General features: G+C 38.4%; 1 protein-coding gene and 1 long non-coding RNA gene across 4 annotated transcripts in view; one reads left to right on the top strand and one right to left on the bottom strand.

The window, feature by feature from the left end:
* LOC133265655 (uncharacterized) overlaps window positions 1-7,367 on the top strand; it is a 53,022-nt gene extending 45,655 nt beyond the window's left edge. Inside the window, exon 3 of the long non-coding RNA XR_009742044.1 lies at window positions 7,253-7,367. This is a non-coding gene — a long non-coding RNA (uncharacterized LOC133265655). The remainder of the gene's footprint in view (window positions 1-7,252) is intronic.
* The window catches only part of PKP4 (plakophilin 4), a 63,386-nt gene that overhangs the window by 18,069 nt on the left and 22,149 nt on the right, over window positions 1-23,168 (bottom strand). For 2 of the 3 annotated variants that reach the window (XM_061446378.1, XM_061446384.1), the window contains 8 exons: window positions 20,255-20,289; window positions 15,944-16,075; window positions 15,597-15,787; window positions 14,213-14,771; window positions 11,950-12,141; window positions 10,147-10,367; window positions 7,340-7,468; window positions 4,533-4,746 (listed from right to left, as the gene is read on the bottom strand). In XM_061446378.1, coding sequence (XP_061302362.1) covers window positions 4,533-4,746; window positions 7,340-7,468; window positions 10,147-10,367; window positions 11,950-12,141; window positions 14,213-14,771; window positions 15,597-15,755 — 1,474 coding nt within the window. In that variant the 5' untranslated portion in view covers window positions 15,756-15,787; window positions 15,944-16,075; window positions 20,255-20,289. The remainder of the gene's footprint in view (window positions 1-4,532; window positions 4,747-7,339; window positions 7,469-10,146; window positions 10,368-11,949; window positions 12,142-14,212; window positions 14,772-15,596; window positions 15,788-15,943; window positions 16,076-20,254; window positions 20,290-23,168) is intronic. The other variant, XM_061446372.1, reaches the window with a different exon arrangement.

Below are 23,168 nucleotides of genomic sequence, written 5' to 3'. Positions count from 1 at the left end.
AATCAGAATAAAAATGATGAAAACAGAGTAACAGGCCAGGCAGAGGTATAATTTAAGGTTAGCGATGTACACCTTCTGTAAGATTGGGTCCCAACAAAGTCAATATAAAACTCCTAATAGCTTTAATAAAAGAATCTTTATGGGAAGTATATAGGTTTATGCACTAGAAATTAAAACTAGCAAAAAACCAGGGAATTTAGCTTTGAGTACAGACAAAGCTAACTTAAAGGATTCATCTGCCTAAGCAGAAGTCAGCCACTGTAATGTGGGGAGTTGTGGGGGCTCAGCTATTCGTGGTACCCTTGCAGTACCAGTGGCAAAGAACTTTGTTTCTCCTCTGCATCCAGCCACGTGTTTTTCATGCTTCATTTTGGTTTTGAATCTTGACATTTTAATCCAGGTTCTTAAGACCCTGGACAAGCTTACTGCAGTGAATTGTGCTGCCACTGCTTATAGCAGGTAGGTGTTAACCCAATATTAAGAGCTCTTCAGCAGCTGCACCAGCTTGGAGGCACACTGCTGACCATGGACGATTGCATACTACCACTGCAGATTTTACACAAGTGACTGCAGAGCAGTTTGTGTTGTGTATGTAGTAGAATTGATGTAAATAATATAGTAACATGAAAGTTCTGAAAGGAAACTGTACCCATTTCACAGAGTGCTTAGTCTGCAAAATTTTGTGGGATTTGCAGCTGCTTCTGTACCTTCTCCAAACATAAGTCAAGTTGCCCAGAACAGCAGAACTCTGGATCCCTTTCCCAAAAATACACAAGCAACACCACACAGTGTTAACTGCTGCCAGAATGCAATCTCTCACAAAGATGACACCGTGTATACAAAAGAGGGTGCTGCTGGACAGAGAACAGCATTCCTCAATGGAACTAGCTGCACTAGTACCAATTTGCAGAAATAAACTATGAAGAGTTGCCAGCACCATCAATGACAACCGCTTTCCCCTGTAAGGACAGAGCTTCACCACAGAGTTTACCACAGAGCTAAGCTGTGATTAATTGCTGCTGGAATTGGTGCTCATTCTTCCTTCCTTTTTTCCATCTATGAAATCATGCCACTTCCCCACGTCCAGCACTGTAGCTTGCCTGACTTTTCAGGGAGGAATCCTGACAGAAAACCAGCCACTCCAGAGTGGATCAGGGGTGTTTCTGTGGGGACGGCACAGCTGGTGGCTCCTATCTGCTGCTGAAGAGCTGATGAAAATCAAGAAGCTACTCTACCGAGTGAGGTAAGCATCTGACCCACCTTCTCTGCAACACTTCTGGCCATAGAGTACACCAGCATTTCTCACATTTTAATGTATTAAAGGGCTGTTTATAAAAGTCTCTTGAAAGTAGACTCAGTTGCTAGAAACCACACCTGGGTTCAAGAACATGCCCATTTTGATTCCTACATCACAGTTTCCTGCTGTATAAGCCTTCCAAGACGGAAAAGCCTGAAATTCAGAGCCTGATTCCAAGCTGTGCTGACTACAACGTAAGAACCAGATACCACAAACAGGTGCACACGCTGCATGTCACCCGCTGGGAATGGAGCTCCTGTGCACAGCCACAAAGGCCCCAGCAACACTTCTGCTACCTAGTGCTGAAGCTGGGCTGGAATGTGAAACAAAGCAGCTTCAGAAAGCACTGCTGCTGGTAACTAATGAAACATGTTCTGGTGTCCTCAACATAAAAAGGACATGGAACTGATGGAACAAGTCCAGAGGGCCATGAGGATGATCAGGGACTGGAGCACCTCCTGTATGAACATAGGCTGAGAAAGTTGGGGCTGTTCAGCCTGGAGAAGAGAAGACTGCGTGGAGACCTCACAGCAGCCTTCCAGTATCTGAAGGGGGCCTATAGGGATGCTGGAGAAGGACTCTTCATTAGGGACTGTAGTGACAGGACAAGGGGTAACAGGTTAAAACTTAAACATGGGATGTTTAGTTTGGATATAAGGAAGAAGCTCTTTCCTGTAAGGGTGGTGAGGCACTGGAATGGGTTGCCCAGGGAAGCTGTGAATGCTCCATCTCTGGCGGTGTTCAAGGTCAGGTTGAACAGAGGCTTGGGTGGCATGGTTTAGTGTGAGGTGTCCCTGCCCATGGCAGGGGGCTTGGAACTAGATCATCTTAACGTCCTTTCTAACCCTAACTATTCTATGATTCTATGTTGTGGTGACCAAACCCAGTTTTCTTTCTAAGGGCTCTCTGCTGCAGAGCACAGGACACATGGCTGCCATTGGGCTGCAGCACAGCACCACAGCCTGCCAGGGCAGCTCAATGAAGGGTTATCCTCAGTCCAACTTCTAAAGACTTTTTTTTTTGGTTACTTCTTTTTCTTTTTTTAAGATTACTTCATTTTTATACGATTATGAAAAGTGATTTAGCACATTTTATTTTCTGACTAATCCGTAGCCATCAAGATTACTTGCTTCCCTCATAAAATGTTCTTGTGGTTTTGCAATTATGTTTCCTGCATTTTTTAATGTAACTTTCTATTCAGTTTCCACTTCATTATCTCCCTTCATTTCAATCACTCATAATTAAACTGAGACCCCAGTATGCCTCCTGTTTTCTACCTCCTCTAAAATATACTTGAACAATTAAACTCTCCCCCAGTATTGTAGCTTTTCAGACTCACAGTTCATCTTCAGGGCATGTTCCTAAAAATTTTATATAAATGAGTTCATGTTGAAACTATCTACACAGACTGCAAGAAGCTTGTTATTCTAATTTCACTCATCTGGGATAATGAAGTTTTCATCTGTCCAACTGCATACTAAAGTAAACTGGGTGAATTTCCCTGGCAATGCCATCAGAGATACCTGTTATTATTCAAAGGCAACTGATACTGCTAATAACAAACATAATTCATTTAGTATGGAAGAAAGACCATCCTCAGGAAAAAGAAAAGTACTGTACTTCATTCCAAAATGTTACACTGGAAAATCCATTTTACATGAAAAAATACAAACAAACTACAGCAGTAACAAATAGTGCCAACTTTAAACTATCAGACATATGGTGTTTCTCGTCATGTAGAGTGACACTAATTTCCCTGTATTTACATTACCTTAATCTGGGAATAGAGTGAACTGAGTGTGATTTGCTAGTATTAGTCCTGACATAGGTGGAGTTTTCTAATCATTAAAGAAGTAATCAGTGGATCTTTTCCGCTTCTTTTCTTTATATTGCTATTTACAGAAAGCATTTAAAAATCCCTAAGTTCCAAAAGCCTGCTGTGGATTCTTCTCAAAAGTCCAGTATGACAGAAGTCAACACCACTGACTTAACCAGAAGACAATTAGGTCAAAACTTTTATTTTCTCTTTTGTAGCCGGTTAAATAAATTAAAAATGCGAGTGAGAGTTCCAAAGTGAACGACACTTCTGAAGTAGTCATCTTGAATTAAAAATAAAGACTGTGCTTATTTGAAAAATCTTTTTACTTACAAGTAGAATCATTTCGGTTAGAAATGACCTTTAAGATCATCAAGTCCAACTGCTAGTCCAGCACTGCCATTATCTTAATGCTGGCTTATGTGGAAAATACTTCAGGAAAATAGCCTGCACATGAACTTGAACTTAAATGCTTTGGCTACCTTCTGCACAGAGTTCTTTCTCTACTTAATAGCTATACTAAACAAGGAAATGACTTGGAAAGGCTCCCAGCGCTACTTCTAAATTGAGCACCGTTGTGCAGCTTTGCTTCGTAGGTAAGCAGTTGAGCTTCACAGCTTAACAAAATCAAATGAGGGAGCTACTAAAACTTGAAAGAGGAACTGTTTAAAGAAAGTAAAAAATACTCGTTTTTTTCTATCCTCTCATTTTAAATCCCCTACAACCTACCTAGACAAATCACTCCCACAGAGAGAAAAAGAGATAGCAGATGTATGCAGTACCCCGCAAATCCACCTTGTTTTGATGGAAATGGAATTCCTTCATGTGTTAGAACTGTAAATATTTTATTATTTCTGCACTTTAAGTCCACAGCAAGTGCCAAGTAGGTTCATGGCTTATAAACTTAATCTGTTACCTTGTACTCAAGAGACTGGGAGTGTCTACACAGTCACTTTTCAGGGTTCTACAAGCAGGCTGTGCACTGGTAAGCTTCTGTAATTTGCATACTTGCTATTTTCTGCCTGTATTGTAACACACATTTACATAGTTTGGGTCCATCTTAGAAATTCTGCAAGATCTTACTGAAAACTTTTGTCAGCAGCCTGTAATAAATCAGGTGTTAGTAGTCAATAAAGAAATGCCTATCTAAGGCCCAGCTGTGTATGTAGGAGAGTCACACCACCAGAAAACCTACCCTGAGCAGAGCTTTAGTGCAGCTACCTCAAGATTCACTTCTCTCAGTGAATCTGTACATCCATGTTAATACTTTAACTATCAGTGACTTTGTATTCACGAAAAATACCAGTGCACAAACAGAAAAGCAGTCGGTACACTCAATTCCCGTCTCTTACCAGTTATTCGAGACTTCAGAAAAATAATCTGTGTTTAAGGTCTCTGCTTTTTCTTCTCAAAACTTACCTGTTACGAGCTCTTTTACTTCAGCATCAACAGATTTTCTCAACAACCGCAGAAGGGCAGGTATCCCACCAACATTCTTCATTGCTATTTTGTTTTCATCAGTAGACTTCCCGTAAACAAGGTTTCTCAGTGCACCGCAAGCATTCTTCTGAACTTCCAGGACTCTGTGATCCAAAAGATCAACGAGGTGTTTGATTCCTCCCAGCCTGCACACCTAGAAAACGTAACATTGGAATCATCAGCACCCACTGCTTCTACCCATTTCGTGCTCAGATTTAAAAGGCTTTTATTTTTATAAAACCCAACACATCCCAGTCTGCTTCAAGAAGAAATACTGTTGGCAGACTTTAATCCCTTGGTTGTTACATTGCACTGCAAACCCTCGTGAACACTCACATCCTCGCTGAAAAGGCTGGCAGAGATTTTCAGTCATTTGCTGTGCTCAGAGAAAAATGCTTACTGATAAAGTTTTGTCCCAGTAATGCTGGGTTTTAAGTCATTTCCTATACTTCAGAATATCTTTTTAGGGAATACTGGAAATATGAAGTTGCAAAGATTAAAATGCTGACTGTTACGCTTAAGCACACACACAAACCAGTTCAAATTAGCATCTAGTCAGTCCTGTTGGCATATCTGAAATTCTTTTTAAAAAGAAGATCTACTCTGCAGAAATTCCCTAAACAAAAAAGAACTCTTTATACTGTTTGCTTTAAGCAGGTTAGTTGCATTTATTCTTTGTTCTATATATCTTTAATAAAAAAAACAAACCAAAAAACACTGTGTTTTGAGATCTCATTTCCATGTAGGACTTTTCTTTGTTCAAGTTTTTTTTTAATTAAGGTATTTTAGAATTCTGTAATATTTACTAAGTAAAATATATTTTAAAGAGAGAACTACATGGCATTACTTCCAAGATTAACATTAATTTTCAATAAAAAATAACCACCAAAAGTTACCAAAGTGTTTTTATGAACCTTTTAAAAAGGTCTGAGCTATTCCGCAATATAGATTGATTTATTATAACTTGGGATTATTTTAACACAGCACAGTAACTTTTGTGCCATACAATCTATAGAACGTGCCTAAGGGAGGTGGCACAAGGTCTTCCTAATCACTCCATACCTGCAGCATGAGGAGGGGACCCTGTGGTAGGGAGAAGGAGACACACCATCATTCCTGAATACTTGGCTTACACAGGTGGCTCTGGCCAAACAGCCAGTAGAGATGTAAAACGTAACTGTCCTAAGGGTTCTCTAATCCAGCACTAATGCACTTTGAGAGGCCCCTTTTCTATTTTAACCTGTACAATAACTGGTTTGGCAGCCACAAGGCTATTTGAAATACATTGTTGTGAATGTGTTTCCATGGATTTTTGGCTTTTAAAATTCAGTGTCTTTTACTGGCCATAACAACGAGAACAAAATTATTCTCAATGAAAACATAAAATGATTTGGCTAAATCTCAGTTCAGTTGATACTTTAGAAAACAGAATCTTCTATTACATTATTGAAAAATGCACTGGGTATCAAGATGGTCAATGTCTTTGCTTACACCTTAAAACAACAAAAATGAAGAGGCTTGGAAAAACCAATTGAACTGGTCTATGACCAACACCAGATCTGATTTTTACCTGTCAAAGTAGAGTAACAGAAATAAAATGAAAGACTGATGACTTGGAGATTCTTAGACCACTGTTTAAAGTGTGTGTTTTTCAAAAGGAACTCTGTATTTACATGCCTAGATATATGTACTCTAACTTACGTACCCACGGGATACCTAGTTTGGCGCTGATCAGTTAGAGAAGCCACTGCTACACCAAAAGCCACCAGGAATCTCTACCTAAAGACATTCAATGGACTTTAAGCTTAAAGTTATTCACCTGGCAAGATTTCTATAGTAGGAGATGAGTATTACCTTATAGGTTATTTATTTGACACAAACTACATTGAAAGCAGATACTGCAGGATGCTATAAAAAAGTAATTTAAGGGTTGTTCTTTTTCAAGGCAAACAGTTTTTATTTCCATTACTAAATAATGAAGAAAAAAAATAACAAGGGGAGTTAAACCTCCCCCTTGTACATCAGTGCAGCGTATCAAACACTGCATCTGCCATACGCGTCCATGGTATGGATACAAGTCACAAATGACAAAGCAGCTGTATCATTTTTTTCAATCTGTACTCAAACCATGATGGGATAGTTTTATATATATAATTCAGAATAAAACTGGGATAGAAATCCATTCTTAAGGTTTGAATTTTGCTGCATCCTTGGCAGCTGTTTCTGCTCTGAACAGGCATTTAGGTTTCTAAATTAAAAATAAATAAATAAATAAATATAAAAAAAAACCCAGAATTCTTGTAAAATGATTCAATTATGAACTAATATATCAGTATTGTATTAGTATTTACAGGTAGACATTCATTACCTGGAAGGGTCTTTCATTCATTCCCTGTAGTTTCGCAGTTAATTTAAAGATTCCACCCCCCCAAAAACCAGTTTCTTACACTTACACCTTCAGGTTTTACCAGCGCAGGCACTCTAGGCCATTTTGCTAGATTTTTAGCATCCTTAATAGCCTGGCTATTGATCAAAATTGATCTAGTCTTTACCACAGCATTAAAATAATGAAGTTAAATCATGAATGAAAAGACAAAAGCAGTCCTCAAATAAAGCTTTACTGAATTTGGCACTAAAATAACAACCCTTTCCTATACCAGATAGTTTCTTGTGCTGGCTCCTGCTCTGAAAGGACCCTGATTGCAGCTTCCCTATCATCCCAGACACCATCATGAACAGCACAGTACCTCCGTTTTCACTTTGTTGTCCCCAAAGCACAGATGCTGGAGGTAGGCAGCTGCATTCGCCTGGACTGACGGGAACTGGTGCTGAAGCATGTGGATGACTTCAGGCAGTTCTGGATCTCTCCAAGCAAACTCCCTTCATTAGATGAACACATTCAGGAGAAGGTGTTAGTTACAAATGTACGCTTATTTGCCAAGTAGAATTACTAGAGCTTCTCAAGTGTTTTTCAACAATTCTGATTTTGTTCTGCAGTATCAGGGTGTCCTGGGGTCAACAGTAGCAATCATTTTTCTCCCTCTTAGGGATCGGGGAGGAGGAAAAGGAGGGAGTGAGTGAGAAGCTGCATGGTTCTGGGTTGCCAGCTGGGCTTAAACCGTGACACAGGGCTATGAGGGAAAACCAGGTATATTAGAGTAATTATGAGTCACACCAGCCTTTAGTCTTCCAATTGGAAAAGGACATTTTACATCCAATATTCTTCAGTTACCTTGGTTGTCAATCAAGAGGAATATATATATATATATATATATACACTTGAGTATACCAACACAAACACTGCAACCTACGTAAACCTCCCAACACATACACAGCAAACACCCACTTAACCATGCTGCTCAGGGGCATCTCTTCCATGCAGCATTCCCCCCCCCCCCCCCCGCCTCAGTGCTCAACATTCTTCCCAGTCTGAAGTCAATTATAGTTCAACAAAGGCTGCAGAGCCTGAAATTTCATCACCATGGTCAGGTGCAGGAAGTTTGCATAATTTGAGTTATTCAGGGCTTATAAACTTAAAATCATTAAAATCAAATCTCCTTCATTAAACACTGATTTTGCACAGACAAATCCTGGAAAAGTCATGAAACTTATCTATGCAAAATTCACGGATTTAGAAATCAGCTCATTAATATTTGCTATGCTTCCTTCTTTCCGTAAAGGGAGATTGAGGGGGAAGGTAAAAAAAGAAAAAGAAAGGAAAAGTAGTATCTAAGTTTTCCCATGCTCAAAAATCCAAGTACATGAAAAATTATATCCCAAGAACAGTGTCTGGGGAGCTCTTCAAAGGGTAATGCCCAGCCAGTTGGGTCTCCCCAGGATTCTAACAGTCACCAGAATGGGAAAAGTCATGCGCCTACAATGAACTGCTCAACAACTTCAGGGTTTATTTCTCTATACTAAAGACTAGAAGTCCTTAGGGAAAACTGCCTTTCTAAGAAGACTATCCACTTTCTGAATGCTCCCTTGCTCACACTCTGGAGCGAGGCATTTAAGCAGCCCAGGCTGAGGCAGCTGTTAACACTCACCCAACCTCTGCAACAGCATGTTATACTGATCAGAAACTGTAACAGATTAAAATGTAATGTAAAACTAGTGTGCTGGGAAATTACAAGGTAAGAAGGTGCATCAGCTATGAGAACTGAGGCAGAATTTCTCTGCAGTTTTTTGCTGTGAACGTGGGGCAACCCTATCATAAGTAACTGCTCTTGTAAACCAGGCCTGAACAGACCAGCCAGAGCTAGCAAGCATTATTACTTAGATTACCTCAACTGGATTATCCAATTAACATTGTTTAAATGAATATACCATTCAGTTAAATGAAATCAATCCAGTCCTTCAATATCTATTAAAACCCCCTGAAATACATTATTTTCTACTAATAAACAACAAAATCTATTAAAATCCGTGCTTTCATTTTTTTTGACTCAGAAGTATAGGGCCAAACTAGAAAATAACTGAACCAGGCCATGAGCCTTCTGTAAAGTGGGGAGCTAGGAGGATTTTGGTGTAAGACTCCAGTCTGACCATCACTATTAGCTGTTTGTTTGTTTCAAAGGTTATTTGGTGCCCTGCTGTTTCCCTATGAAGACTACTGAGGCACTACTGGAGCCCAAATCCTCCAGAGCAAGATGCTCTGCGCTCAGTTCTTTCTGAGCTTGCAGAGTGGCCCAGGGGCTTCCATGACCGAGGAGTGTCCAAGCACTGTCCCCACGAGCCAGCAGGCTGCAGATGGCAGGAATTTCTAGCAATCACTGGCCCACACTGAAGATAAGCAGCGCTGTATATCCCTCCACCCTTTGCGTGGATCAGGGTTTAATACTTGCATATTAAAATACAAGGTTTCAATGAACAGTATACCAAATTGTCATGATAATAATAGACGTGTCATAGAATACAGAATAGCTTTGATTGGAAGGGAACTTCAAAAGTGATCTAGCCCAGCCCCCCTGCAATGAGCAAGGACATCTTCAACTAGATCAGGTTGTCACATGCCCATGCTGTGTACATACATTTACAACTTCAAGCTAGTAAAAATATTAATGTGTATTCACTTTCAAGATGGCACATTTATATATAATTTTTAAACTTACATTGTTTTGAAATGGAAGCAGGCTGCTCATGAAAACTTCATTCAAATAAATTTCAAATTTTCAAGCCCTGGTTCCCATTCCCATAAAGAGGAAACTCACTAATATCACAGGTTGCCCTGCAGAGACTCAAAAATACTTGGAATACAGCAGTCAACTCTCATGAAATTTATACCTATTTCCTATAATAACTTCTACAAGAAAATAAACATGGAAGGAAAATGTAATAATAACTATATTCATGAAAGTTGCTCTTTCTTACTGTAACAGGTAGACTGTATTTAATTACTTTGGCTATGAAGGCATAGATCTTAGTATCTACATTAGTAATGCCCGTTTAAACAATATAAAACCGGAATATGCCCAACAAATACCAAATATATTCAAGGAATGTACTAAAAATCTTATTATGGAAAATACATGTGATCCTTGAAAGATGAATGGACTTGCCTGGGGTCCTTCTGTATGCTGTCAATGGATGGAGATCGCGTGGTCCCATCGTCGGCAGGCGTTGCATGCTGCAGCCTGCTATAACTAGGCTCTGACAGTCGATACTGCACTGATCTGTACGGTTCCGCATAGGTGGCTGTCGTGTTCAGAGCATAATTATTTCTTTGGTATGTGAGTGTGCTACGCTGACTGGATGACCTCTGAAGATTTCCAACTCCTAGTATAAAATCAGTATTAAAAAACAAACTAGGTAACAAATGTCTATGGAAGAGAAGAGGCAACGAGTGGTCAAAAGTGTAAGCAAAAAAAGGAAAGAATTGGTCTTAAAATTGTGTACTGTGTTCAACACTGAAAGCTATTGCCAGATTTAAGGGAGCCATTACTCAGTGTCCCAGGGAAGAGAGAGATTAGTTACAGAACTAAAGGTTTGGTGAAATCAAGCTTATGCTTCAGCTTGCCTCAACAAGTATTTAAATACAAAATGCACCTTGTGCCATCAAGCAGAAATCAGGATGCAAAATGTTTTCAAGGCTTATAATAAAATTCAGTTACTAACAGCAATGTCAATTTGCAGCTATACCAAAAAGGAAAAATAACAACAATGTACAGAGTTTAGATGGTATTTTCCTTTTCCTAACTCCATGCACATTTTCCCTGACAAGAAGTAACAAGAGGAAGATTTCAAAGATTAAGCTGATCATTTCAAAAGCAGCAACATGCATCTTCCTCACTTAACAGAGCTGTTGTGGTTTCTTTTGCTCTTCCAAGATAACTGATTAGTTATCTACCTTAGGTAGACAACTAAGCAGAGCATTTCAGTTCCTAGTTATATTTCCTCATTGGCACATACTGACAAACTTAATTTGCCTACACTAAGTTGCAGAAGACCAGAGAATTGCAAAAACTGTTGCCTCCTTCAACATTGCGTATGCTTAGTGTTTCAGTTACAGTAAAAAAAAAGTTAAAAAGCAACTTCCAAATGTGTGAAAACGTCACACACGAACTGGACACTTCTCTATAAATATTTCTAGATAGTTACTTGGCTAAATTTCTCTAATACCGTGGGAGGTTTTAGAAATTACTCCAATATACAAGTTACTGATCAACCTTAAAGAATGAAGTGCACTGCAGTACATATTGCATGTCTTGTCACAGGCAATCAGTTCTAGTACTACTCTAACACCTACACACTTTGTAATACAAGAGTAGAAATTCTATGAAATATTACAGAAATATTTCAGTTTCAATATGCAACCTTCAGATGTAGCATCTTAACATGATCCTTTGCTGAGAAGTTGGGCAAAACCAGTATTTTTACTGTGAAAGCCACAGGAGGTACTTTAAGTGTGCAAGCTATCATTTTACTGATGAGTAATAAAAAGAGAAATATAAGAAAATAAAAAAGAAGAAACTTGATTTGTAAGAAAACATTGCACAGAGAATGCAAGAGGAAGCAATGCATTTTGCGTGTCATGAAATACGCTTCCCTTAGTTGTACCTGAGTGTGTGGTGTCAAACAGAAAATACTCTTCCCCCAGGCTGACACTGATACATAGCCCCAAGTATTTCTTCCAAACACCACAAATGCTCTTCAATTCCTGCTGGTTATTTTCAGTCCTTCAAGCCTAGTTTCTGCCTCCATTATTTTATAACATCTGGCTTTTCCTTTTGAATTGGAATTATACATCCATATCATATATGTTCTCCTATGTGCCATAGGTTCCAGGAAACTCCAGTGAGCAAATCAAGCACGACTTTGGATACAGTCACCAGAGGAGTTGTGGAAGTCCTTTACCCACCTGACCCTGTTCGATACAAGGCTGACTGGGATCCCTGGTGGAGCTCAATCGTTCCGTGATTTGGACTACGGTACACAGGACTGTAGTAAGTTCTGCCTTCGTAGATGGGAGTGATGTGCAAGTCAGGAGATACAGCTGATCGTAACTCTTGTCCTAGCTGGCTGTGTTGACTAGCATATGAACTCCTCAGGCCTGAAACCAAGAAGAGGAAGATATATACATGGCCTATATAAATTAAAAATAATAAAGCTGTCATGCTTGAAGCTTTCTTCTTTTAGCCAACATAACACTGAAAGATTCAATGACAAAGAAGCATTTCCTTGATGGAAAGTTTTGTCCATACACTGACAACGTTTAAGTTTTCCAAATCAAGTTTTTTGGTAGCATTTATAGTTGAAAGTCTAAAAAAACATACAGAGTAAAAGGCAAGTCAGCGTGTGCAGTTCACAGCTTCAGCCATGACAAGGTAAGTTGGGAACCCAGCAGAAATTCAGCTGTGAAATAGGCACAGCCTAAAGGGGGCCATCATCCTGAAAATGAAGCAATATATAGCAGTAACAGCAAAAGTCTTCTCGGTGGTGGCAGCACCATCCCTTCCAAACTCACTCCAGGTCCTTCTACTCTTGGCATTCTTCATTTATTCTGTGATTTCAGCAGTTCTGTTCATTTACTTAAATTCTTCAGAGTACAGATGACCAAACATACTTCACTTTGTATTACAGTAAGTATGGCAATCACATACATCCCACCTGTTCTCAGTCCAGCATCCTTCATGCATCCTCTCCTAGACTGCTAACCTATCTTTTTAAATCTTACAACATAATTTATTGTCATCTTTCTTACCTAATATTATATGCAGAGTTTATCTACAACACCAAATCATAAATTGTTAACATAGTTAGCAAATACATATGTAACATATGGATAATATGGCCAAGGCAAATGCATTTTTAAATGTTTAGTCATTCATAAATTCAGTTAGGGCATAAAGCCAGCAAAATTCTGGGTTTAAAAGATAATAAAAATCCCTATTTCATAAAATTAATACTGGTTTGCCCACTTTGGCACTACTGTTGTAGGCACTATCACTTTAGCAGCTATCAAAACGATGAGATGTGGTAAGTGAATTGCACAAAGGTAACGAAATGGTGGAAATTATGGAACAACTTCAGAAGACAAGCAGTGATGTGTAACCAAATATATCCTGCATTTGAATATTCCCCCCCTGCCCCAGAATCACAGACCAGCTCTATCACAGTGTCTGAAAGAAAACCCATGGGGGTCTCACAAAGCAAAGAGGCAGCTGGATCAACACTTATCAGGTGATGATGCCATGTCCTGGGAAAAAGCTCATCTTGTTACCACTGCAGTTTTCCCAGAACATGCACCACAGGGACACCTTTCCCAGAGACTATACGCACAGAAGAGGACCTGACCATACACAGATCCTCTCCTTCAGCTTACCAAGCAGGGAAGAGTTCTGAATGACACTAAAGGCTGCTATGGTACTGGCCTTCCCCACATTCAAATTTCCTCTCAGAAAACTGGTCAAATTTGAGTTTAAGATTTCAGGTGTTATATTGAACTTCAGTATGAGAGTTGAACAGAAAAAACAGACATCTTAGTCTGTTCAAAGGAGCGCAAGGTCTAACTTCAAAATCACCTTGCCTGAGCTACTTTAGGTAAGGTTAGAAGAAACGCAGTAATGCAGACAGAACTTAAAATGTAAAGTAACTGCACCTTTACAAGAACTGCCTCTACCTTTTAGGGCTTGATTTTAAGCTAATATTACAAAGGTTAACCCTAAATTTAACTGAAGTAAGATAGAAATATTAAGGGAAAAAAGACTAAAATTCAGTGGTACTAAGTAACATATTCTAAAAAAAACCTAAATATAAGACTAGTTCCAGCCTAGTATCTTTCACTTTGTGTATAACCTGCACATAAATTTAAATGTACTTTATCTTCAAAAACACTGTACTGTCTCTGTTTGGGTAACTCAGTTTCACTTAGCTTCTTCGAACATGAAATCTAATTTAACATAGCAATGTAGTAATGAAAGAGAAAGACAGTATTCACAGGGAACTTATGGTCTGATTGAAACATAGTGCTTGACATCAGTATTTCCAGCTGATTTGATACATCTTCCACAGTTATGTTGTAGTGGTACAATGCTTCATCCATAAATTGATTACTACATTAAGGGTTTTCCAGTTGTAGTTTCATACCAAGTTTTAAGCTGTGTCTTTACCTTTTTACTAACCTGTAAGGCTGTCTGGCCGTGGAGGGACCATTCTCTCATATATATCGTACTGCTGTCCATATTGTTCAATATCATGGATTGTTCTTTGCAGTGTTGTTCCCAAATGCTGTGGAACTGCAGTCATGCCAGAACGCTTTGGGGAGGAAGATCCCAGCTGAGTTTGGGATGGAGAAGCTACTCTGGTTTGTACATCAGTAAGGGCAAGAGGAGAGCCGACTCTGGCCGATGTTTGGTAATTGGAAGTCCCACCATTGGGATTTGCTGTCTGTCTGGACGTAATCGACCCAATCCGCCGCATAGCTGTTGGGGAGGAAGGTCTCTGTGCAGCATAAGGGGATGCTGCCCGCTGTACTGGCAGAGTAGTGGATGAATACACGTGAGAAGCAATGGATCTTTGCTCAGTAACTGATGGAGAACCATAGCCGCTACCCAGAGATGTTCTTAGTGACCCCCGTGAAGGGGAAACACCCGTGCTGACCATGTAAGAGGGAGACTGTGCTCTGGATGGGACTGAACTGACACGTCTCATGACTCGGTTGGTAGCAATGCTTACCGAAGGCTGTTTGAAAACAAAATTATGTATTAGTTCTGTCATTTAGGACATGTAGTAGATTCTTCTCTCCCATAAGACAGAGAAGTCAACAGGAAACACACACAATTTAACAATATATAGAAGCAGCTGAAGAGTAGCTTTTACCCTAAACATAATTCCTTCAAGTTTTCCTATAACTTTTTTTTCTAACTAGGATTTCTTAAAATATAAAAAGGCAATTTAATAGTAAAAAAAAAAATAAAAATGAATCTGTTACTCATTCTTATTTGGCTTTCCATGTTAATATGTGCCTATGCTTTCTTTCCTTGCTGCTTTACCACTCTGGAAATGCTAGAAAAGTTATGCAAAGAGTTCTAGTACAAGCTAATAAAGCTCTGTCAGTTACTGACTCACTAACATTCTGATTAAAGAAAAAGGAGGAGAAAAAAGCCAGAAACAGTAGAAGGTGCAGGAATAAAAATATCACCTTCCTCTAAGCACTATATTTACATACAGGCTACATTCTCAGAGGTTTTCTCCAGTATCACAACTGAATTTCAAGTAATACTTTCCTGATATTACACTAGCAGTGTACGCTGCAGTCAGGAGTCCCAAGAAGTGTCACTTCATTTCAGCTGCAGTGAATGAACCAGATCACATATATGCTGTTGGCAGCAAAGAAGTCTCTTGTCTGCTGAAAGCCATTGCTGCTTTTTAACCAGTGAAGGTGTTAAATGAAAGTGTAATGTAAGAACATTCATTTCAGCCTATGCAAAGGTACGCCCAGCTATACACTACTTGCTGCAACACAGACAGGGTGCAGAGAGAGAGAGTGGACTATTTTGAGCATACCTGCACAGATGTCTGCCCTTCAGCTCGTGAGCTCCTCACCAAATGGTTGTTAGTGGTTCCAATAATGGAATACTGCTGTCTGTTTTCTGATTTGCTCAGGTTTTGGCTGTTATGGAAACTGCTTGCTTCCTGGTAGCCACTGTCAGAGTAAGAATTCATTTGTGTTGAACTTCTTGAGTTACCTACAGACCCTGTAGGTAGGAAGCCAGTGTAAGAATAAAAGCATCAAAGAACTTCACAAAAATAAAATGATATATAGCTTTTACTTTTTGCATTCATAATTGCATTACATTTTCATACAGTCAATACCGAAATATATTCTAGTATTTAAAGTGCACACAACAGACCCTCACTTTCATGGAGAGATGTCTGCTCCGGTGAGTAGAGGTTCCCTTGCTCTGGTTCTGTCGTAATATCATAGGCATTGGTGTGAACGCTCTCTGATGCTTGGGGTTTGTTTACAGTGGTGGTTGGAGGATCTGAAAGCATAAATTCACTAGGTAAATCCAATCTTTCATATGCAAGTTTCCTGCATGCTCAATCATAGTGATTTTCTCACACATACTAACAAGGAACTCGCTTTCAACATGAACAGAGTCTACTGGCAGACAGGTATCATCTGCCAAACTCAATGGAAAGAATGTGGATACTAAGATCTGAGAATCTTGTTTCCTTTAGTTTTGATGTAGTTGTACAATTTCTGCAGTTCTAATTTTTCAAATGCATGTTCCAATCTCCTTTAATGAAAAATGCAATTAAGTACTTTGCAGAGTAGAAACACTGTGCAACTGTGTTGTAGTGCACAAATAGCTATCACTTGTCTTAAGTGTCTTTTATCCAAAGAGCTTCATAAGTGAAAGGCTGAGTTGAATTTCATCTGTGTATCTCCAGAAGCTGCTGTATATTTTATACATGTTTTACTTCATATACTACTATTCAAATGTTTACTTATTAGTTCTAAGAGTATTAGCTGACCTTTAGAGCAAGGGAAAGTGTCATCATACAAAGAAAAAACACCAAAGGAGACATCACACTGCCATTATGAAGAAAGGCAAAAAAAGGACATACACGATAACACTTAATAACAAAAAAATATGGAATTAAATTATTTTGGCAGAAATATTAAGCATCCAATTGCCATTACGTTACACTTATTGATGAAGAACAAGTGTCATAGATGCAGCATGGAATCAGAGAATGGTTTTGGTTGGAAAAGACCTTTAAGATCATTGAGTACAACCACTAACCCAGCACCGCCAAGTCCACCACTAAACCATGCCCCCAAGCACCATGTCTGCATGTCTTTTAAATACCTCCCAAGATGGCGAGTCCACCACTTCCCTGCGCAGCCTGTTCCAGTGCTTGGCAACCCTTTTGGGGAAAAAATTTCTCCTAATATCCAATCTAAACCTCCCCTGAGGAAGGGGAGTAGGACGTACGGGTTACATGTAAAGGTAACACAGATATGTAAATTCTTACTGAAGAAATGTATGAATGAGTCTGGAGTGGAAACCAAAAGAAACATGCCAAGAAGCAACAGCCAAGTAAAAACTTGTATGACTGCTTCATATCGAAAGCTGTGAGCTGTGGGCAACGAAGCCTGTTGTGTGCTCTCTGAAAATTAATATAACAGCCCGTCACAGAAAGGCAAAACTGTTAGGAGCTTGCAGAAATTATGTGCTAGGAGGAAGACAGGAAAAGAAAATTCTCTGCAATAGCTAACAAAAACTCTCTCAAACTGACAAAACTCCCTGATATAAACCCAAGTGGCACTCGTGCAAAAAAAATCCCACGCAAACCCAACAAAACAAACCAAAAAAACCCTGAGATATGATCTATTGGAAATTCTAACAGCTGCTATTACCGTATAGCTCAAAAGAGAAAAAAAACCTCACAGAATATTTGTGCCTACCAAGCTGTAAAGCAATACTCTGCTTTTCACCAATAGCTGTACACAAAATGCTGGTGTCTTGCTACTTGCACAATTAGCCATGATGAAAAACTGATACTAAAATGTTATGAATTGCTGTTCTGAGGAATGTTTGAATATTATCCAAATACCAGATTAAAAAAAATAAATTAAAAACATCTTAGAAATGACAGGCAGCCAGCACAGTTACTTATCAGTAGTACATTCTTAGGTCAAAAACATCTAGTAAAACTTGCTACTAATTAATTTACTATAATAGGAGCATTATGACCAGATTTCATTAAGATTTAATAAGAAGTGTTACTACACTTCAATTAATTTAATCATCAGTATGCCTAGAAATGATATGGAAAACCACCACTTAAATAATTCCCTTCCACAGCTCCTGCTACACTAACTTGACACCAGATCATAACAGTGAGTATTACATATTCTTTAGAATAGAACACTTGCAGGGACTGGGACATTTAAATTATATTAAAAGTCAGTATTTTAATCTTCAATCTTTTGTTTGTTTAAAAAATACAAGGCCCTGTTACTTCACTTATTTGATACGACACAACAATAAATTAACATCAAACTGACAATCAGTCTTGGGAGAAACACACAGAATAAAGTTCAATTGTGCAGTGCTGTACAGATGTTCCTAAGACAGAGGTCTGAACCAAAACCTCTTCCATCACATATCTGCTACCAAGCAATTGCTTTCACAATGCTGAAAAAATAAAGATTGTTTAGGCTCTCTAACAAAGGCAAGAATGCACAATAAAATGAATTGTTGACTTTCTCTCTTCTCTGATACTATAAATCATGAGGAGAGTGCCCAAAATAAAATAATAGCCTTTTCATAAATGGCTGCTGATCTAACATTGTTTATAAGCATCTGCAAAACAACATCGCTTTATATTTCTGGTAAAAATTGTGTGCAATTCTATTGATACATAAAGCAATTACAGCTATGGTCACATCATCTACTGATGGTTTCTGATATAAACTACTATCTGCAGTCAGGAAAAAAGGTGATTTAAGGGAGCGGTTTCATGAATCTTCAGTATTTTTCAGACTGCAGTTGGTAAAGCATCATCAATGGCACTTCTTTAAAACAAAGCTCAAGAGTGAACCTCTAAGTAGATTCTACAATCAGGCTAGCACCACAACATAAATGTAAACATTAAATGAAATGCGTATCAGGAAATTCTAAGCAAAACCTGTATTTTTTCAAACATGCCTGCTTCTGAGCAATTACTCCAAAAAAGCCTTACTTTAGCTACACAGAGGTGTGAGAAATACACAGCTAGATTTATATTGATGCAGACAGTATTTATATAGAACTATGATTTTTTTTCTGTAAATTAAGCGACTTCTTAGAAATCTTCCGTGCATATCCCTGCTAACAAAAAGAAACACGCAAATGGGAGGAGAGTTAACAGAAAAAAGAAAAAACAAACAATAGACAAAGAATAAGTTACAGGAAAAACTGAGGAAATAAAGAAATGGAATGCAACTGGATGAGATAAAGAAGTAGAACAGTGACTGAGATCTGTCAGAAGGTGTCTTTACCAGTTGTGAACTGTCACAGGAACATTTACAGAACATGGGGAAATAACGTGATTAAAAAAAAACAAGTACAATTTTCACATTGAAAGAATAAGTGCAGGTAATTTCTCAATGACTTGAAAAAAGCGAATTTGACTTCTCTTTAGAAACACTGCTAAAGAAATACCTAAAAAACAATACCATGACTAGCAAAATCCAAATGACAAGACAAGGTGTTGAGAATATTAGCTTTAAAAGAAAGGAAAAAAGATGATGCATACCTCACCTCAGCTGAGGTGATACAACAATGCAACTGAAAGCACATAAATACAATTATACACAACTTTAAGAGCCTAGACAGTAAATAAGACAAAACTCAGGAAGGGGGAAGAAAAGTAGATAGTTTAAGAGACTTATTTACATAACATAGTCACAATTATTGTACTTGTGAATCTGCTTGAGTGCACAAGCAGATAACTACAATGTGTTATTCTTTGTACTTCAGAAACTGACAAGCTCTCACAACAGCCTGTGTCCTTAACTAAAGCGATGGTGTGAACACTGCAGAACTTGGCTAACTAAACTTTTAACCAACACTAATTGTGATTTGACTAGATCAGACCAGTTTTGTTTGATATGACATTCTGCCAATAGCACACGACTCAGAGAAACACGATCCAGGGCAAGTAGCAATTCAGAGGGAGTCAAGGTCCCAATTCCAGTCCTGTTGTGTGGTTTTGACATGTTAACTCGGCACATACACTCCATCACTCTGGAGAGATGACCACTGTTCAGAGACTGACTATTCAATACTATATATTTTAACTAATGCAAATCCCCTAACTAGTTAAATGCTCTGATATATAAAAGAAAGATTGGTTTATTTCAACAGACACTTAAATGTCATTTTCAAGGCACAGTTCTATCCATTCCACCTAACAGACTCAAGAGTAGATGTAGAAATAGTACAGAGAAGTGTTTCTTGTTTTGAAAAAAAGTTCACCCTAAGATACAAAAATAGAAAAATCACTCTCAGAAAACCTTTTGCTTATTGGAAATTTTCTCACTGAAGAAAGAGTATCTGTAAATAGAAAATCAATTTTCATACTTAACACATACAGTGCGGCCAATGACTGCCAGGAGAATACAGGTTTGGGGGCTTAAAGCAAATTGTACACATAAAAGATAATACCTGATGATCTCCAAGGAAATGACTTCTCAGTAGAGCTGCAGAAAAAAAAAAAAAAAGAAAAATCACAAAAATGTGGCTAGTTTGGATTTATTTCTTTAACCAAAGCATACAAAACTATACAACCTCCCCCCAGCAGATGAAGTCTCAATAGCCCTGTCAATAACACTCTGCAGCACTTTACATCTGACCACTAAACCATGGGTTACTGATTTTATTTTTCTATTATTCTGGGGGAATGCCCCGTAATGCAACGTATGGCAATTTCCAAGCAGCACAACCTATCTGCAACAGGACAGGTAAGAGCATGATTTCTGATACGCATTTCCTATTTAAGGTGTAATGACATAAATAAAACAGTATAGAGCTCTAAATGTTCCCAGTCATGTGTGACACCTGCAGTAAACAAACCACTCCAAAGACAAGCGCATTTGCTGCTCAGGGTAGGTCTGGCAAGGAAGCTTGGGAACCACACTTCTAGAGCATTTTGCTTCTCCCTGTGAAGCAGTTTGAAAAAAAGAACAGAAACAGACCTACAATTTATACTGTTATTTCAATTTCCAGGTTCCCAGAAAGAATTCCGATCCTCTGCATACAATAAGCATTTAAACCATTTGACACACACATACACGCATCTCACCTCTAAGTGTAAACAGCTAACAGATTCTATACTGCCAAGGTTGGAGATGACTTAAGAAACAATTATTCCACAAGATCCAGCATGTGTTTCATAAACCCCTAATTCTCATATTTTTTGAATAACAATATTATAGCAAACTACCGTTAACCATGTTGTTTTTTCTACAAAGCAACACTCTTTCATGTATTGATAATAGTATTGATGCACAACTACTTCTGCAGACAAATGCAAAACCATTCATGTATTATTAAAATGAGATACTCTATTTTTATGGAAAAGTGTATCTCATATTACACATGAGCTATCAAACTGAATACTATATCATTTTTGCAATGCTGATAACTGCTATTTTCCAAACAAAAAGATACTGAAAGGAAAAATAGGCAAGTCTATCAGATTTTATGTCTAAATATCAGCATGAAACTGATTTTGGGTAAGATATATCTATTTCTAAATTAGTATTATTTACTTTACTTCTTTCTACCATAGCTCCAATTACAAAAAACTTCAGCGCAGCAACATGACCACCACTAGACACTTATTTTCTAAAACAAGAAGCCTTTTGTGGAAACAAAGTATTTCTGTATAAAAGAGTGCTAAGCTTGCACACCAGCACAGGCTGATGTCAATTTACACAAATTACAATGACATTTAAAGAAAAGGGAGAATATGGATTCAGACTTCAAGTTCCTGAAAAGCAACTTCATGTCTAGGTACTAAGAATTTTTACTACGTATTGGCTATTCTTTCCCTCAGTCTACAATTCTAGCATCTTCATTTTTTCTTCAGAATGTACATAAAATGCAGCAGTTAAATAGACTGAAACTTGCTGTACAGAATTACACGTGAAAAGCTGGACTCCTGACTGAGACCTTCCAGGCTCCTCTGCCTTCAGAGGGTTCTTTGTGTTCTACTGCATTTCTAAGATGCTGGGAGAAGGGTGCTTCAGTACCAACTCCATCAAATCCAGATGTGTGCCTGAGCTTTCACAGGTATTTTATTTTTCCTGAAGGACCATCTTATCCAAGCCCAGGAACACAAATATCTTAAGCTTAGGCAAAACTGACACCCCTTGGCAGTAATGGAACACATGTCCAATCAGAAATGCTAAATAAATACATAGGAAAAAAATCAAACTACATGTCAAAGCGTAGGCAGCTAGCTTACCCTGGCAATCAATTGTCACCCTGTGGGTTTAACGAGGGTGGCTTAAGAACTTACCCTATGGCAACCAGCAGCTAGCTACCTTCCCTGAAACTCAGCTAACTGGGACCATGTGAGTTCTGTCACTCCACCCGAGTGCACAGTCAGGCAGATTAGTTTTAACTACCTTCAGTGGTATAGTTTAAATTGGGATTTCAACAAACCCAGATTTTGCATGACAGAACCTGCTGAGGCGTTTCAGGAAAGAAGGTCATAGCCTCCAGCTAACAGGAGGTAATAAACAGCTACAGATGGTTCTTTCTTAATCTATTACAGCTCTCTCTGCAGAAGAACAGACTAAATGAATAGGGTACACAAGCCAGACATCTTGCTGAAGACCCAAATGTATCCAAAGACACCTGGAACTCCAGAGCAAAGGAACTGTACTACCATCACCTGGCCATTCCAGAGTAGCAAGCAGTGCCAAGACCACCAAACCATACTTTTTGCACAGCCTTGGGCTAAAGTTCATTCAATTGAAATAAAAAGTTCAAAATATTTCTCTTTTCTAGTACACTACCACTGAATCCCACTAGTGCCTTACCTCCAGAATGTTTCTCTAGCATATTTGGGGGGATTGTAACTACATGCCAAAGCAAATTCTGCACAACTTCACACTAGTTTTTTGCCTGCAAACTTATCCTTGTGACTATTCTGACAAAACCTTAAGAAAATATTTCTGTTAAATATTTTTTTAATTATAAATAATAAATAAAAATATTACTGTTAAAAATTCATGAGGAAATACCAAACTGGTATTTCATTCAAGAGAATTTTTATAAAACTGTATGAATTTTAATTATTGAAAGCAGAGTTCTGCATGTTAGTGCATCTACATGAATTCTTTACTGAGTATATTCTTTACTCTTCACTGAGCAAACCTGGATACAATGTGTCCTTTAATCAGTTACTGTTAGCCTATTCATTAATACTTTGCTGCACTAAAGTGAAGAAAACTGAAGACTATCTTATAGGTACAGTGAACACTCGCCCTAGGATTCTCATGCTACCAGAACATCAACTTTTACACTCTTCACCTCTGCCTTCACTCCTCAGGCTTTCTGGAAACTCAAT

This window comes from Pezoporus flaviventris, unplaced genomic scaffold, assembly GCF_033815535.1.
Source record: "Pezoporus flaviventris isolate CSIRO_AGI_PZ_B2104156 unplaced genomic scaffold, CSIRO_AGI_Pfla_v1 ptg000001l, whole genome shotgun sequence".
Classification (NCBI taxonomy): Eukaryota; Metazoa; Chordata; class Aves; order Psittaciformes; family Psittacidae; genus Pezoporus; species Pezoporus flaviventris.
Note: the sequence above shows the minus strand (reverse complement) of the source record. Positions and strands in the feature narration are given on the sequence as shown.